We start from the raw sequence: 18,239 nt of genomic DNA, 5'->3' as shown, positions 1-18,239 counted from the left end.
GGGGAGGGGGGGGGGAGTGATAGAGCGACTTGGTGGATACCTGGCATTTAGCCAGAGTCAAACCATCACAACAGGTTAGTTTTTGGAGTTCATTGATACAAACAACAAAGATGACACGTAAGCGTCTGGTAAAATTAGAAAGGATGAAGTGAAGCTTTTTTTACCAGCTGGAAAAGACATCTTAACAAATCAACACAAATGTCTTGAGCTGCCACATCATTCTTTCAAAAAGCATAGTCTGTTCTCCTTGTTTCCACAAGTTGCTAAGGTAAGGCTAGGCTTAGTGTGTTTCCTCATCTGCTTCATTTATCAAGCACTGCCAACAAACCATAGCTCTCTGAAGCTGGCCTGGGCTTCCTGCTGAAAGGAATGTCCTTGAGCATATAATGAAATTTTGACAGTGTTTAACCAGGCCAAGAGTTATGGAAAGAGTTAGCTTTTCCTTTGATGCAGAATGATCTGCAGATAGTACTGAGACCCTGCAGGTCAGAGCTCAGCTGGTTGCCATTTTGGTGATTTTGAGCTTTGCTCTGTTTATGCACTTTGCTTATTAAGCATTTAAATTCATATTGCAAAGATACCTGTCAGTTTCTCCATCTGGTAGACAAGATGAAACTATTTTGTGCAGTTCACAATGCGGGTAGCAGGAAAAAATTAGGAGTAAAATTGAAATTTCTGACTTCCATTTTTCCATGGAGTATGAGTACATAGCTGTTTATCTGTTTTGTTTTGTGGATGTGCTTTTATTATGTTTTTAGGGGGTTGGTTTTTCAATTTACCATTCTAAGAAAATGTAGTAATCACTCTTTAAAAGAATGTCCAATGAGGATTTTTTTTGATACACCTCATACTTACACAGTAGCTGGTTGTCCTGCTTCCACAGCTGTACTGGTACGGTATGCAGTCTGGATGCTGACTAGCTCAAGTACATACACAGTTGAATCTGCTCATAAGTGAAATTCATCTTATATATGCACCTTTTTTTTTCTTCCCCAGAATTTGGCTTATATTGTGCCTCAGATCTTGTTTAAGTTAGAAGATCTGGGTTTCCAAAGAAACATTATAGTTAAGCAATAATTACTAAGGGAAATTATTTGGCAGTAAACTTCTGAGTCCAAAAATGGAGAGCCAGCTTCTGAGAAGAAATGTTACTTAGTGCATTTTGATTGGTTGGATGTGGTATCTTTTCAGAAATAGAAACAGAATTTACCACAGGCACTTCCTAAACTTCTGTATCACACGTACAGCACCTAAACGCCTAATCTTTCCATGCAGAATTCACAACGGATCCATTGAGAATTACACTTTTCATATCTACGGTTTATTATTGCTGGTAATTCTTTGTAACTGCAGTGTTTTTCAATGGACCAGTACTGAAATATTTTCCCCAAACCTGGTTAGTTATTTTCTGCATAGTATTATTCTCTCATAAACTAGTGCAGAAGCATGCATTCTGTAGAAGTCATTGGCAGAATTGGTGCTTATTTTTTTGAGCTAGGTTTCTTCTTAAAATGAGTCTCTGAAACTTGAGGAATTCTAAGTGAAGTTTTCTAATGAAGCTAATGTCTTCATTTGTACCACACATCCCAAAGACACCAGATTTAATAGTTGTATTGTTTGGAGTATGCACTGAAGAGTGTTTTCAGCCAGTGCTGTGTATGATAACACTGAAATTTTAGTCTTCTGCCATAATGCTTATATACCGAGGAAGGAATTTGTGCTAAAGACAAAAGATATTTATTGGTTATAATTAAATAGCACATAATCTTCTCAAACACATGCATATTGTTAGGAAATTTTTGTTGAATAATAAATTTCACAAAAGTACTTTGGGAAGAATATCTAGCACAGAACCTATGGTTCTTTAACATCCTGTCATATATACATTATAAAAATTGCAAATTACTGCAGCATGAGCCTTTGTGTCTGATTCATGACTTTACAATTACACTTTTTTTTTCCCCTAGAAATACTGCCTTGATGCTGTTACTTCTGCAGTAGTTTTCCTCCTCTGCTTGAAAATCCTGGAAGAGACTTCTCTTGTTTTTAAAATTGTTATTTGCTCCAGTACATGCAGAAGAGCAGAATTAGTTAATTAGAATAGTTGGTGATTTTGCAGATACAAAGAAACCCTAAAACTTTCATCCGTTATGATAATAAAAGGCAGGTTTATGACCATGTGGTCTTTTTAGCTGTCTCAGCAGGACAGGGTATATTAGAAAAAAAGAAAAGCTTTCTCTTGTATATGTGCCATTTTGTTCTTTAAGGAGATATCATAATTCTGAAATAAGTACATTTGTTGTCATGGATTTTACAAATATTGAAGTGGAATTAGAGGATCCTATAAAGTTGTCCTCTCCATTTTGATAAGTGGATGCGGCTGGATTGTGTGGGAAAAGCTCTCCTGCTCACAGTCTCTTCTAAGTTAAAGCTCTGGTTAGTGAGAACCCATTTCTCATAGGAACTGCAGGAGAACTGTCTTCGAGGGCTGGTTGCCATGGAACAGATGTGTGTGCATGCAGCTTATTCATGATGCAGATTTTGTGGCTAAACAAAATACATTTTCATGATTATTGATTCTATCAGAGGTCTCACTGATCTTGGTCCTGGGGGAAAAGAAAATACAATTGTGAAGGTCTGTATGTGTGTGTGAACATAGACAGATGAGTTCTGATTCTACTCTCTTTGTTACAGATGGTGAACCAGAACCTGCTGATGGAAAAATTATGTTCAGGAAACCAGCAAAACGTTCATCAGAGAAGTCTCTGGACTTCAATGTAAGTTCAAGTAAGAAGATGAAAGAGGCAAAGAAAACTAAGAGAGAAGCAACTACTCCTCAGAGTACAGCTAAGCAAGTAAAAAATAGCAGTCTTCTCTCATTTGATGATGAGGAAAATGATGATTAGGAGTGGTATTTTTTTATATTTTACTTATTCTTCTGGGGATCTGAGTAAGATTTGAGGATTTTCCTAGAAACTGAAGCATGATATCTGAGTCTTCTCTTACTTTGTAGTAGTCCAAATAGAGAAGCATAGTGTAAAACTAGGAAGAACTGTCTTTGCAGTTCAGAGAGAACTGTATGAACAGTATGTCATGTCTTTCTTTTAAAAAAGAATTTAACCATGTATGTAAAAGCTATTTGAGGTCACAAATAGGTAGCAAAATATACCTGTACATATCCAGTTTACATACATTTTTCAATCAATAAATTTTAAAATGGCCTCCACTGCTAAAAATGTATTTCCTCTCTATTTACTGGCCTTAGTTGACAGTTGTGTATTTTTTCCTGTTACTGTTGACAATATTGAAAAGAGAGAGACTTCACTGCTGTGGAACAGGGAGCAAAGTTTTCTGTCTCAGCTTGACAGAAGTTGTCACAACTTTTGTACATGGGGTTTGGTGGATTAGTTCTTTGCAGAGTCCTTGCAGTGGCTAAATTCATGTCTTTGGTGAATGCATTCTAAGAAGTATCAAATTCATATGAATTGATTGTGCTAGCAAGATACGACATTAGTTGATGGTATCAACTAATGCAAAAGAAGGATGCTTAAACTCTTGGGAATTGTGCACCTTGGTTATCACACTAATGGGCTCAGTGGTTTGGTGGTGGTTTTTGAGTTTTTTGAAGTATATTTGTTCCAGTTGGCTACCTATGTGTTCATAATTATTTGGGATCTCAAACAGCTTATTTTTTAAAAAATACATTTAAACTTTACATTGTGAAAAGCGTTATTTTGGTTTTCCTCAATAGGAAATTGTAAACAGGAAATTTAAATCAAGAAATGTTATAGCTGTCGTATAAAGTTTTACAGTTTTTCAGTTGCCCATGTACCATACACAGAAAGTGACCATTTGTGTACCATGAATGTAACAGGATGTGCTGAAACTCAAAATAACACTGAGAGCTGAAGGGATTGGGGAAATGTGACTAGTGACTTTGAAATTATTTGGAAGTATGATGTGTTTTGTAACCATATATAAGCAAGACCTGAGACTGCTGCAGAATTACAGGGTACAAGGCAATGAAACCAATTCTTCCGCTGTGTGACAGGACATTTGAAATTATTTGGGCTGTAAAGCTTCACTGAGGAGCAAATTTGATGTTGCTGTGTTGAACAGCTGCTTTTAGTTTGTTAATCTGGTATTAAACAATAAATCATGTTTTCTTTAAATGGTCCAAAGATATTTTGATGAAAATTTCAGTACATAAAATGGGATTTTTTTGTCACCTGATAATGAAGCCTCTTATGACAGCTACCTGTCTCCATACACACCAACTTCCTGCAGCATAAAATCAGGTGCAAGTCTGTGTATCGGCTCACACTAATTGTGTGAGTGCATGTTACCCTGATTTTGAAAATAAATAGACTTGTTGTCCTTTCAGAAAATTAAAACCAGACCTATAAATGGATATTAAAGTCGTCTTGTAGCACTGGCCTAATATTAGAACTGCCAGAGAGGTGCAGTGTGACAACCTGATTATTTCCATGAGGACAAGTTACATTTGTAAATACATAATTTGTCTGTATTCTGCATATATATATATATATATATATATATATATTAAAAAAAAAATCAAATGTAGGAAGAAGAAATACAGAATCAAAGGTTCCCAGGGATTAATCTTTCCATTTATTTTGTATACTTAAAACTTGTTTGAAAACATCAAAAATATATACATACACCCATGATAACTCTTGTGGCATTACAGTATACTAAAGGAATATTTGAGCATATTTCAACAACTTAGTAAATACTCTGATTTGCTGAGACACATCTGAAAGAATGAATTAACCATTGACTGCTTACTTAAATTTTTCTGGTTCTGTTTGTCAGCACAAAAATATACTTGCTTACGTTTTTCTTGCACAGCCTGAAAGCTCTTAACTTTAGCTATGAGGCAGTTTAGGAGACATGGCTATCAAGAGATAAATGCTTGCCAAGGATCAGAGGGAATTTGGATTTGCCTTAAAATTAGAGAGGGCCTCTCTAATATGCAGCTGATTTGGCATGTTCAAAATAAGATTGAGGTCTTGTTTGAATCTGGTTAGTAATTCTGTTTAAACAGAAATTACTGTTTCTAGCGAAAGGCTTGGGAGACTGAAGTCCACTAAAAAGAGGGTTACCTCAAAATATTGGGTGCAGTACTTTTGCTTAATCATGCTCCTTGCCCTACAACTTCATGACAGATGTCTGGAATGCAAATACATTAAATGGGTTTACTTCAAATAATACAATGGAAGGTATGTTGTTCTTTGGGCAACACAGCAGGGGAAAGAAAGGTGGATACGGAAACCCAGTTTCTTTCCTTTATTCTGACTGTGATTTGTAGTGCTCTGACCAGGAGGAGACCTTGGTATTCATTGTATTTCACTCCCAGTTCACCTAACAATAACTAATTGGATATATTTATTAAGAGGGTGTGAGTGATGCACAAAAGCATTTTAGTCAAGTAGTCATGTGAAAATTCAGTGTTCTTAATGTGACACACCAGGAAAATTACACACGCCATCAACTCCCCATGAAGCCTGTGACTAAAGAGAACAATTACTCGTTCATTTAGGAAAGAAATGTGAAACTGTCTTAAGCAATCACCTGCCTTAGGCAATGGGCCATGGAAAAATAATAATTGCAGGAACTTTCTAATAAAGGAGAAGCCAAAGTAAGTAAATGGACCATGGGGCTATGACTGGAATGGACAGTTCTCCTGGCTTGCTTTCTGTATCTCTTCCCTGCCCCTGTCCTCAGTCCTTTTCCCCTCCTGTAGTGGGGAATGTATATGTTTTGGGTTTTTTGTCTTCTGGAGTTTGCTCAGCTGAGAGAAGCGCTGTGGAGGAGCAAGGTGAAAGTAGCTGAGGCTTCTTACCTAATATGGGAATCTTGTACAGTTTTTATTAATAAAATCCTTGAAATTTCCTGGTTCATTGAGACTCCAAAATATTTATTGGTGGTGGTGTTAGTTCTCGCTCTTCTTAGCTGAGCAGTAAGCTGGAACAAACCTGGTGAACTGTAGTAGCATTGCAGCAATGGATGCTTATAGTGGAGGCTTTTTACGTTGCAAAGGTGCTTGGATATCATAAGGGAGGGTGAGGTGTTCTGTCACCTTTCTTTTGAAGAAACAGAATCTTTCTCTGCATGATAGAAATCAAGGTGACTCATCAGGAATGCTGCATTATGACACTGAAATTACAAAGACATGGGACAGAATGAGCAAGGGAATGCACGTGTGGGCAGGTGGCCAAGGAGTTCCTGCTCTTGGTTGTATTTCTAGCCTGTCTGATAAGGTTATTTTTATTCTCATATAAAACCAAATTTGTTGTACTGCAAATGTTCATTTCATTGAACTAAACAGGAAGGGATGAGTCAGAATTCTATTCTGATAGTTTTTGTGTCCAGCACTTTTCCAGGAAATATCATTTGGAGGATCAAAGGCTGTGTTTTGCAGACACTGAGCAGAAGCAGCCTGTATTTAGCTGTTTTAATTACACATTTTTTGTTTCATCACAGGACTTAAATGTCTTTTTTTACAGTGCTTCAGTACATAATCCTGTTAGGAAACTGCAGATTTATAATGAAGCAGGAAGTAGCAGTGTCATCATTTCAGTTGATTGTTTCCCTTGTGCTGTAGTGTATTAACTAAGTAATGCTTCACTTGGCTGTGTAGAGCCAATTGCATTCTCAAGGACATCAGGCATACCTGAAGATGAGTCATTACCTTTGCTACAGCACAAGAGGTGTGATATGCGGTCTCAGCAAGTGTTTGTCCATTGAAGTTGGTTAATAACCTATGGCCCTCTCCTGTGGCACAATGCCATAAATCAATCCTTTGTGCATTCAGCAAACAGAAAGGCGGGTGTATCAGCTGCCTCTTCAGTATCATCCCTTTATTCCCATTCCTAGAGCAAGTTGTTAATCTGCAGAGAGATTTCTCATGTTGTGGACCTCCCCTTCTGCCCCACCTCCTTGAGAGCCTTCCAGAGGCAGCAGTCACAAGGGTAGCCTTTAAAACCAGGGGAGAAACACCACAGGTCTTTATGTGAGTGACTGTAACCTCTGGTAGACTTCCTCAAGATTTTGAGAACCTATGAAATCTCAGAGCTAGCCCCTGGGAAGTCATTACCTCCTGGGGAAAATGGAGGATACTGGTCAGGAAAATTATATGAGATCATTGAATTTTACAGTGTTCACCCCGCTATCACTTCTTTTTTTTTTTTGTTGGAGGTAAATCCAACAGCTGGAAAAGCATTTTTTTGTCTATCAGGAGATGTAAAGTGGCTTTGGTGCCATTCCAATCCATATGGCAAAGGATTCCTTTTCCTTGGCTCCTGTGGCAGCCCTCAGTGCAATGCCTGATTAGTTAAGGCCATGGGCAAGAGGGAGCTACCTTGTAACAGGCAGAAGTTATTAGAGGAAGGTGTTGTCAAGCCTCCATGGGGTAACGGTGATCACTGCACACTTTTAGTTTTGATATCATGAAAGAGTTGTTCCCTTAGAGACAGCACAGTAACAACGAACTTTAAAAGGGCAGATTATAAAACTATGAGCAAAATGGTTAACAGCAGGCTGAAGGGCAAAGAGAAGTACTTAAAAAACATAGAGATCTGCCTGGAGGCTATTTAAGAACATTGTATTAGAGGCGCAGATGGTTTGTATACCTCTGAGCAAAAACATAGCGTATGAGGAAGAATGAAACTCACAGGGTTACGTGGGAGAAAAGCATGAGTGTAGAAAGGTTGAAAATGCATCCCTTAAAAGATGACAACTATCTGAATGACAGACTAGGAAACGTTATCTGGAGAGTGGAAAAGAGCTGGAAAGTGTCAGGGCGAAGAAAAGGACTATAGCAGCTGCTGACTTTGGATCTCCAGGATGAAACACACACTGAAAAGAGAGATTCTAATAATGTCCTGAGCAATTTGCTTTTGGCCTACTCAAGATAAGACTTCACCAGAAAAACAAGCATGCTCTTAATCTGAGTTAGCTAGCGCAAGACAAAATCTCAGTAAAGCCAAAGCAGTCTGCAGTTTTAATATGTGACCAGGCCAAATTTAGGCGTAAAGGAGTCCATGCAAACATAATTTCTCTGTACTAGGACTTTAATTTCATCTTGTGTTAGATTCAGTGCCAAAAATGATGTTTTTCATTTTTGTCAAAGAAGGTAGAGATAAAAAAAATAAAATTAAACACTCCTAAAAAGTAATAATTTTAGTAAAAGCAAAAAAACCTGCATTCTTCTGGTACAGCTCTGGGCTGGGAGGAAGACTATTTGATAAAGATGTAGTGAGGTTTGTAGAGGGGTTTTTTTACACCAATATGCAATTGGACAAATGCAGAATTTTGTTGTCATGTATCTGAGAACAGGAATACACTGATTACAAATTAGAAGGGAAACATCTCAAGTATCACAAATCTGATGATGTGTGCAAAAAATGTATCCTTGTGAAATCAATGAAAGCTATTTTCTGGTTTAAAACCAAGGAAAGGCATGGGAAGGTTAGAACAACTATTTTGGCAATAAAAAATTGATGCACGCAGTCTCAGTGGGACTAGAGCCCTGGCATCTAGGCTGGTTTATTCTGCCCTGTTAAATTGAAACAAACAATTCAGCTGTGTGAGTCTCTTCTCCTCTGACATGCCAACTGTCTTGAGAGAAGTGATTAAGCGTTGTTCTGATCAGTGCCACAGCATCATCAGCAGTTTTATAATTTAAGGGCTGAATAAAATTTATGGAACACTGAAAAGAGCTTAAATCAGTTTTATGATTTTTATAAATTATTGCAGGCAGACCATGTTTGTGTAGAAAGCTGGTGATGTTTGAGCTGTTTATCCAATGGACAACATTCAGAGTAGGGATTTTCCAAGTCACCTGTGGGAATTATGTGTTCAAGTTTGATGGGAGTTAGAAGACCTGTTCCTTTGAGTTACTGAGTATTCCACTATTATTTCTTAATCATGCCAGATTTTTTCAAATACTTGGTAAAAATCAAAATTAGAGGAGGATCAAATTCAGAGCAATTTCAGAATTTTATTTAACTGCTTAATGTGCTTATAAACAGTGGGTGGGTAACTTGTAGTTCTAGGGACTTGAAGAGTTAGCCCTTTTCTTACCACAGTGTATTTTTGGTTGTTGTTTAGACCCCATTATTGTGAGGAACCTAGTTGTGTCTCTGCTTGAGGCTGTACCTGCAGATTACTCCAGCTGCTACAGAGAAGGACCTGCCTGTAGAGCAGAAGGAGAAACAATATCTGGTTTCTCATCGCACATTTCAAGATCGTATAATAAGACAAATGTAATTCCATACATTACAGATATGAATAGATATTGAATTGCCCTTCTGGACAACTAACCAAGGTGGACCTGATAAGATACGGTTCCCATTTCATCCTAATTTGGGTATTATTGGTGATTGAGCAAGACTTCCACTCGCTGGCATTATACCCATCAGGATACAGGTAGGTTGGAGACCTTTGAACATATTGGAATACCTCTGAGCTATACTATTTGATGTTTATTTTTCTGTATTTTAAACTGTTCCAACTCCTCTAAAAATCATTGTGTTTCAGATTATTGCAGACTAAATACATTAAACATGGTGCTAATGGGAAGAACCATTGCTGAATTCCTCTGTGGTGGATGGGCAGCTTGGGCTAAATTATTTTCTTATGTTACTCCATCGCTCTCAATGAAATGACACTGATAGATACACAAGCACCTTACTAAACCTGAACAACGTAGTCTGAGGTGAACAGGCTTAAATTCAAAGAAGTTAAGCGCTGGAAACTTCAGGATCTTGCCACTGAATTCCAATAGCCAACGACATACATAAATGATGGGAACGACTGACTTAATGGTCATTCTGCAGAAAGGGATCTGTGATGGCTGTGAATTAAAAAAGGAACACAGACCATGGTGTGAGGAAAGCTAATGCAATTTTGGCTCTATAAATAATGTGTCGTGGAGAAGAAATCTGAAGTAATCTTACCCTACTTATTCTCTGCTTCAGACCTTAGCTGGAGTAATGTGTCTACTTTTGTGCACTATACTTCAAAAAAGAAAAATGTAGACCAATTGGAAAGTCCAGCAGAAAGCAGTGGTATTGATTGCAAGTCTAGAAAACATGACCTGTGAGGACAGATTGAAAGAAGTGGGTTTATACATCTAGAGAAAGGAGATGCAGAGGAATAAGAATGTGATACCAGTCTTCAGATATGTAAAGCTTTCTGCAAAGAGGAAAGTAATAAATTGTTCTCTATGTCCACTGGGAATACAAAAAGAACTAATGGATTTAAATTGCAGCAAAGGAGATTTAAGGAAGACATTAGGACAGGCTTTCTAGCTGTAACAGTACAGAAGTACTGAAACAGATTGCCTGGGGAGGTTGTGGGATCTTCATTGCCAGACATTTTTAAGAACGGGTTAGACAAACATCTGTCAGGAATGATTTGGGTATAATTGATCCTGCCTTAGGGCAGAGGGCTGGACTAGACCTCGTAAGGTCCCTTCCAGCCCTGTTTCTAAGGCTCTCTTATTAGGAAGGCTGATGTGATATTCCTAGGACCTTACTATTCCTTTTAAAAGTAAAAACATGCTATAGTGATGGCAAGAGTCAGATTTAAATTGACAATAGATGGGAAAATCCAAAGCTTAAGGTTGATATCCCACCCTTAATTATTAACAAATGCATGTGACACAGTTGGACTTGTTCAAAGGCTAAACACTTGGAGGTTACACAGCTGTAAGTCTTTTATGACCAGACGGTGGTCTTTTTAATAGCACGAGAATCTGTTTCTTCTAGCAGGTATTGATCTTGCACATTGCAACTTCCACTTTGTCATTTGAGTAAATAGCTGGCAGTGGTCTTCAGCATCTAACATATTCCAGATAGGGTCACTCTCATTTTGCATGCCATCACACATTTGGACACATGCTATGCTTCTACTCACTTACTCCAAAGCTCATTCTTCCACTCAAATTTATCATGACACTCATGCTCAGCTTCATTATGTGACTGTGTTTAAATCACTAATACCACTGTTAATGTGCTTGGTACCCTTCTCTCCATTCTCAGGCACTGGATATTCCTTCTGCTGCTTTCTGCTCACATGTTCTTTTATTCCTGTTGATAAATTTAATTTGCATCTGTCTTTTGCTGCTTTCCCTTCAAGATGTGCTTGTGTTACAAACTGCGGTTCAGCAGTTTAGCAGTTGGATTGCATCCAAATATTACCAAATGCCACATCTTTTAATATCAGGCAGAGCAGCTTGAATTTTCTTCCTCGGAGTGCTGTAAAAGACACACTGGCATGTTTTCTGTGCAAATGCCAAAAAGAAAACCCTAACTAAAAAACTTTAACAAAAGATGTGGGGGTGTGAAGCAAGCTGAAATGTTTGCATTCCCAAAATTTTGTATTTTCTCCGATTTCAGGTTTTAGTTCTTGACCCAGCTGCTGATTTATGTAACTCAGTGGAACTATGCCAGTTTCGAGCAGCCAAGAATTTGGCACTGTCACTTTTGTGACTGGTAGTACCTTAGTGTTCAGCAATATGACCCCATATGTTTTTCTCCACAAAGGCCATGTCTGGCCATTGATACTCATAGTATTGCCAAGCCCTCAGGTTCCAAAAAATTCTGTCAAACCGTGGAGTTACATATATACATACACACGTGTGTGTGTGTGTGTGTGTGTATGTATGTATGTATGCATATATGTATGTATATATTACATATTTGATTTGAGTTTGAATTTGGCCCTTCAGCTTTTATGGCTTTCCAACTTCTCTACTGCTACATGAAGAATTAGAAACCAAAACAGTAAAACCAAAACAGTAAAAATAAAAACAGAATAAAATTGGGCTTTTCACATAATCACATAATGCTTCCAGATGCTGAGACTTGAAAAAATTCAACATATACCATGAAATCTGGTAACATTATGACTGGATATTTGGCCATTAAATTGTTTTACTGCATCCAGCAGAGAAAAGGATACTATCAGTTGTTTTTCATAATGGTGAAATGCTGGTCAGGATGCTGTAGGTCATCCTTTTCTCTATGTATCTTTGATATTTCCTTGTTACAGACTGACCATATTCACTGAAGCTGTGGGTACTGCATGTGGTTTGCTGTAGAGGACTTCCCTTGATTGCTGTGGGCTTTGGATTAGAGTCAAGAACAGCTTTTGCTATGTTTGCTCATCCGTTTTGCTCAAGATCTGACCTTCACATGTTTTGGAGATAGATGGACAAACAATGCAGATAGTCTGGTGTGTCCAGATCACAGCTACCTTCCTTGTCTTTTGCTGTGCACTCTTTGTGCATATTCCCCAGCTTCTGCTGTGGTTGTGTACGCAGGGGATGAAGTGTACCTCCAGGTCAGTGCTCCAGAACCCAGGTACCCCCTAAATTTCAACTTAAGATGCATGGGCTCAGCACAGGCTTTTGTCTGAGGGCAGATTTCCCTCACGTCACTTGTTTCTACTCTGTGCTTTGCATTGGTCAAAACACTCATCTCCTCTCCCCTGTGGGTGCAGTCTGTGGCAGTGTGACCCTGAGATGCAGATGCATTCATTTTGCCCACTGGTTAACGCTGAGATTGAGAGGAAGGGAAACCTTGCTATTTGGACACTGCAGTCATTTCCTGCTCCTGTCACACGTTTCCTGGGTGATACTGCTTCTTAATGTCTTGTCTTTCCATCTTAGCAATTCACCATATACAACAGCATGAGGAGAATACTTTTTTCCTACCACTTTTGTGTGTAACTTGCCTATTTACATAAGGTGGCAAACTTTTTGGATTAAGCGCCCCAATGCATTTTTCCTCATACCTCTTAGGCCACTTGCTCTTTAGTTCTTCTTAACCTCCTGCTGCTCCAGCACTGAGGCTAACATGTCACCCAGCAAATCCTCCACACAGGGAGGAAAGAGGCCTGATCACTGCACCTCCTGGGCAGAACCAGCCTGAGCATTTGCCCTGCGAGACTGCGTCTCAGATTCAGTGAGGTAAGGTGTTTGCATCCCATTGCACCTCTACAAATCTCCTGTGTTGCACTCTTTGCCCTCAGCTTTGGGTTTGCACAGGCAGAGGCCCAGAGTGCCTGGGAATGGCACTCCACCATTGCCCCAGCACCTCTAAGGAGTTCAGAGGGTCCCCAGTGGCTGCAACACCAGCTGGATTTGGGGTTTGAGTAAGTCAGAGATGTTTATGTGTGGATGCTAGCTTTTTAAAGGCACTTTTCAGTACTTGAGAGCCTGTGTAGGCTCTAATAAATAAATGCTTTTATCTCAGGTGTCAGCTTTAGTGCAGTCATTCAGTACCACACACACAAATACATACCCATGGCTCTTGTTGAGCTGTGCTGTTTAGAAAGCCAGTTCCTGGGTGGTGGTTCTAAGGGACAACACTGCTGTATTATGAGTCTAAGCAGCACCTATCCTAGAGGAGCCCTAATCTGTGCTAGAGACTCTGGGGTGCTAGTTCAGTAAAAAAAATAATAGTAATTTGTAAAGGAATCAGGGAGATTTTAAAATCAATTTTCTTCAGCAAACAGCAATTATTGAAATGGTTGCAGTTATCGCTGAGGACTGAGTGTATAAAATGCTTCAAGATACAGAATTGGATTCTATAAACATATAATTCTTTTATCAATAATTCTTATAAGCAGGCTTCTTTTTACACTCTCCCTTTTGCCAAAACGCTCCCCTGTTATACACTGAGCTCATTTCCCTCCTGGATAGCTACAGATTTGTTGGTATACAAATTAATTTTGTTATTGACTAGACTGAACATTTGGAGAATAAGAATGCCACTGCTATTCATACCTAAAGGTAATCAATACAGGTAGAGAGAAATAAATATTTTCTAACCACGTAAGCATCCTCTCTAGCATTATTTCCTTTTTCTAAAACCCACAGGACTGTATCCTGACTGCTCTATGTGTGAACAAAGTGGTGAGAGGCAAGAGTATTTGTATCTTGTTACCAAAGAAAGATCAAGAGAGAAACTTCTCTCCTAGTCTTGGCTCTTCCCATGCTTCAGCTCAGCAGTCGCTCACTCATCACCACCTGTGCCTATTCTTTGACCGCAGTGGTGATGATTATTTGGTCTTCTCGTTTCCCTCTCCTGCATAGCTAGGGAAACACCTGCTGCTCGGATGTATATTTAATTTCGGATTGAGCGAGGAACAAAGTACCGTGAGATAGAGCTATGCCAGCCTCCGATGGAAGCTGTTTCTTGGGTTGGCAGCTCGGTGGGGGCTGCTCTGTGGGCACCCACCGTGCCCCCGGTGCCCACCGCTCCCTCTCCGGTGCTCCTGGCTACCGCGCTGACTCCTGCCGTGCACTGTGCCACCGTGGGCAAGCGGGAGCCCCGCGGGGGTGCCCGGCGGGGTGGGGGCTTAAGGCTGGCTGGCCGCAGAGTGAGGATGGGGACAAGGATGAGGCACACCAGGGCGTGTGTGCTGCTCTGGCTGCTGACCACCGTGCTCCAGGATTAGCGGCCTAATTGATGGGCAACGCCTGTGGGGTTTATGTATGTATGGGGGACTGCCTGTGGAACACCCAAAAAAAGACCCAGAATAGGGCTTAGCAAGACAGCCTTAAAATTCAGTGAAGAAAAAACAGTGGAAAAGATTCCCCTTTCTGACATAGGGCACTGGTTATGGCCTGTATCTTGCAACCATTATAATCAGAGGCAGTAACTTAGATATGTGAAAAGTCTCAACTGGCTTCACTGACAGTCTCTGTAACAACCCTGTGGGGTGTGAGGGAGGCATAGCCCACCTCTGTGTGCCAGTGTTGAAACTTCAGTATCATCAGTGTCTGAATCTTGCAAGTTCTATTTGATTTGGCTGGCTTTATTTGAAGTGCTTGACCTGCCATCTATTCATGTTATTTATCACGTACCTCCCAGGACATATGTGCCCAGAACTTTATTAAGCAAAATAAACTGGATTTGACTATTGCGGACTGAAGTGCAATCTGTAATGCAAAAGGAGAGGCCCCAGTAAGGTATGATTTCTAATATGTCATGAAGTGCAGAAGAATTCAGGTCAATTAATCAATATTTGTGGATTTGAAGAGTAAAATTTCCAACGACTAGATGTTGGATACAGGTATATTTAATCATTGGACCTTGTATACTTACATTGAGCCTATGTGCATAGGTGGTGTCTTAGAAAGGCACTGTGTGCTGAAGACGTGAAAGTAATTCTGGAAGTGAGTTAGGTTTTCTAATCTCTCTGAATTCTGACCTGTTATGGGAATAGGATCCATGCACACGTCAAGTGATGAAACGTGCACAGTACGATATGGGACAGGAGCTCATTTAAATGAATCTGCCATTTGGTGGCTGCCTGACTACTCACAGCTTCTCCTGAGTGCTAGTCCCCTCCTTTTTGAAATGAGGACAGTGAGATATCTGTCCTTTTAAAAACATGATGAAACCTGCTTGTGAGCATTTTCACATGCTGTTTTCTCTTTGTTTTGTAATTGTATTTTTAAATAGCAATGGGCAGCAACTGAGATTTTGAGCCAAACACTTAGGAATGTAGAGAGAGGTGGAAAGCCAGTCCTATGTCCACAAGGTCCACTTTCTTAAAATACAAATTCCATAACCTTGGATGATTTTTGGAGAGCTCTGTAGGCTTAACTGAATAAAACCGAAGGATGGACAGGCCATTTTGTTTCTCAAGCAAATACATACATCTATATTATTAAACATGAACATCTGAGTTAAGCATCAAAATTCTTATTTGGCATCTGAATATCTATTCTCTGTAGTTTCATCTTTTTTGTAGATGGTGGCTTTTTAGCTTTCTGAGGCAGAGGCCAGTCTTTTCTCCATGACAACTTCCAATTTCTCAGCAGCGTATGCAGTGCAGGGTGTGAGGAAGGTAAAAGAGACCGCCTCACATGCACTGGGCTCCCTTTGCTGCGGCAGAGCAATTTCTTTAAGCACCATCTTTTTTGAGCGTTTTGAGGCATTGAGCGCAGCCCACAGCTGGCTGCTATGGTCCTACTGATGGGGTTCCACCAAGACAACATTGAGATACACACCAGAGAGCAGGGAGAGGGGAGGAAGAGACATGGTCTTGTCTCTAGACTCCTTTATTCTGTCTGACCTTCATTTCCCTGCCACCAGGAAGTGTAATTTCTGTGTAGGCTGTTTGTCTTCATCTGTGAGGGAAGGAGACAGTGGTTAAGTCAGATACCAAGGCAGGAGAGACATCACTGCTCTGCTTGAGAAGAATCAGACCTGTGGGAATAACTGTGCTGTTGCCACTGAACCAGTGCAGAACAGGGATGATGCCAGGGCCACTGCAGTGAGATCTCACTTAAAGCTGCAATTTTACTGCTCTCCTTTCACCTGGGTAACTGTTCACCTTGCTTATAGCACCAGTTGGCCCTCTTTATACCCCCAGTGATGACAAGGGACTCCTAGGTGCAAATTATTATGAATAAACAGGTATAAATATCTATTGAGAATTACAGAAAGTAATGCTACCAGTAATTAAATTGGCAACCCCATCTGCAGTGCAGCTGACCAGAGTTAGTTTCACTTTACTTTGGCAGCTGTGTCCCCACTGTCTCGAGGTGAAAGTTAAGTTCCTCTTTGCCTGTCAGGTGGCAGTGAGCCTATAAGCATAACTCTTTGAAGCCAGGCCTCTTTACATGGCCAAGCACGTCCAACATGCTCCAGTGCCACCAGGCACACACACACACACACACACGGAGCTGGGCCACAAACTATCTGTGGGGGCAGCGGAGCTCACTGTAACTAAAGCCACTCCAGGAGCTGCTCTTTCAGAGAGGTCCAGATGAAACCAGAGAGGCTGTTTACTCCATGCAAAATAAAGGCTTAAAAAGCTCAGGCATCCTTTCTAATCTATAGCGAGGGGGGGCTCTTTTCATGGATGTTGCTCTATTTCAGGAAGTCTGAATGTGGGGCAGTTGTCCCCCCTCCCAGTGGGGGATCACAAACAGGTGCCAGGGTTTTATGACCATCCGGGCCTTCTCAGGTTGCTGAACGGGTGGGGGAATCCCTTCCAGATCCTGCCCAGCTGAGAAGGGGATTCCAGGGGGTTCCTGCTGTGGAAAAGGCTGACAACCCAGCTCTGCTCCACTTATAGCATCGGACAGAGGCAATATTAGAGGTGCAGATGATGGAGGGTATTTGCTGCCCCCCTCCTTTCTCCAGGAAGCACTTTCTGTCTCTTGTTTGCACCCAGTTTTAGCAGCTCAGGAGTACTGAAAGCTCAAGAGCTCCTGGTGCTTAAACCAAAAATGAAACAAAGAAAGAGTGAGAGAAGGTTGATTCAGTTTCTTGTTATAACAATCTCCACCCTTCAAACTCCAGGATAAGTGTTTGCAGAACGAGACCCTTCAGTGAAACACACGCTTTGAATTTCAAGCCGAAACTTCTCCCACCACATGCAAAGACTTTGTCATCACACTGATCCTTGTCATCACATCTGCTTGATCAAAGCGTTCCTGGACAGAAAGTGGGGGTTGTGATTGCCAAGGAGAAAAAAATAGTAGCTGTATGCCTTATCCAAGCCTGTCGTTGCTCTCATGGCTGCACTCACAATAGGTGCCGCCTTTGCCTGCAGAGCCAGTATTTAACACCTTTGTTTACAAAAGCTCCAGATAACCTCCTCTGCAGGAGGTGCTACAGAAAAGCAAGAGTCTCTCTCCTGGCTTATTCAAACAGAGCCCCAGGGTTTCTGAAGAATGTACAGGAAGCCCTGTCCAGGAATTAATATTCCCACTATCCCTTGCCTATTTGTCAAAACTTAATTTTGTTTAATGGGGTTTTTAAATCTGCGTAGTCTTTTCCACATCCCTTCTCCTCCACCCTGTGGTAGTTCATTCCTGGACTATAAGCATTTGCACTGGCCAAACGTATCAGTGGACTTAAAAAAATGAAACAGGTACTTTATATGTAATTAATTTAGTGATTTGCTCAGCTGCTGATTCACATGCATAACCTCAATTAACATTAATGGGAGTTATGTAGGCATGTCAAGGGCAGAATAGACCCCTAATAATCTAACATGGAATGTTATTACATTACTGCTGTAATTATATCCTGCACACACATCATTTCTACTTTGCTTCATGAACTGCTCTTCAAATGCAGTGGCTACTCATCTATTATGCTGTATGCGTTAATGCTGAGGTTACACTAAGCATTATCCTTCCTTTTTTTTTTTGTTTTTTTTGTTCTGCCTGTCCACAAAAG

General features: G+C 40.3%; 1 protein-coding gene across 1 annotated transcript in view; it reads left to right on the top strand.

Annotated features, from left to right (window-relative positions):
• The window catches only part of KIAA1143 (KIAA1143 ortholog), a 13,027-nt gene extending 8,486 nt beyond the window's left edge, over nt 1–4,541 (top strand). The window contains exon 3 of the mRNA XM_026842913.1: nt 2,695–4,541. Coding sequence (XP_026698714.1) covers nt 2,695–2,906 — 212 coding nt within the window. The 3' untranslated portion in view covers nt 2,907–4,541. The remainder of the gene's footprint in view (nt 1–2,694) is intronic.
• The last annotated feature ends 13,698 nt before the right edge of the window (nt 4,542–18,239 follow it).

This window comes from Athene cunicularia (assembly GCF_003259725.1).
Source record: "Athene cunicularia isolate RWA chromosome 2 unlocalized genomic scaffold, athCun1 chr2_part1, whole genome shotgun sequence".
Lineage (NCBI taxonomy): Eukaryota > Metazoa > Chordata > Aves > Strigiformes > Strigidae > Athene > Athene cunicularia.
Note: the sequence above shows the minus strand (reverse complement) of the source record. Positions and strands in the feature narration are given on the sequence as shown.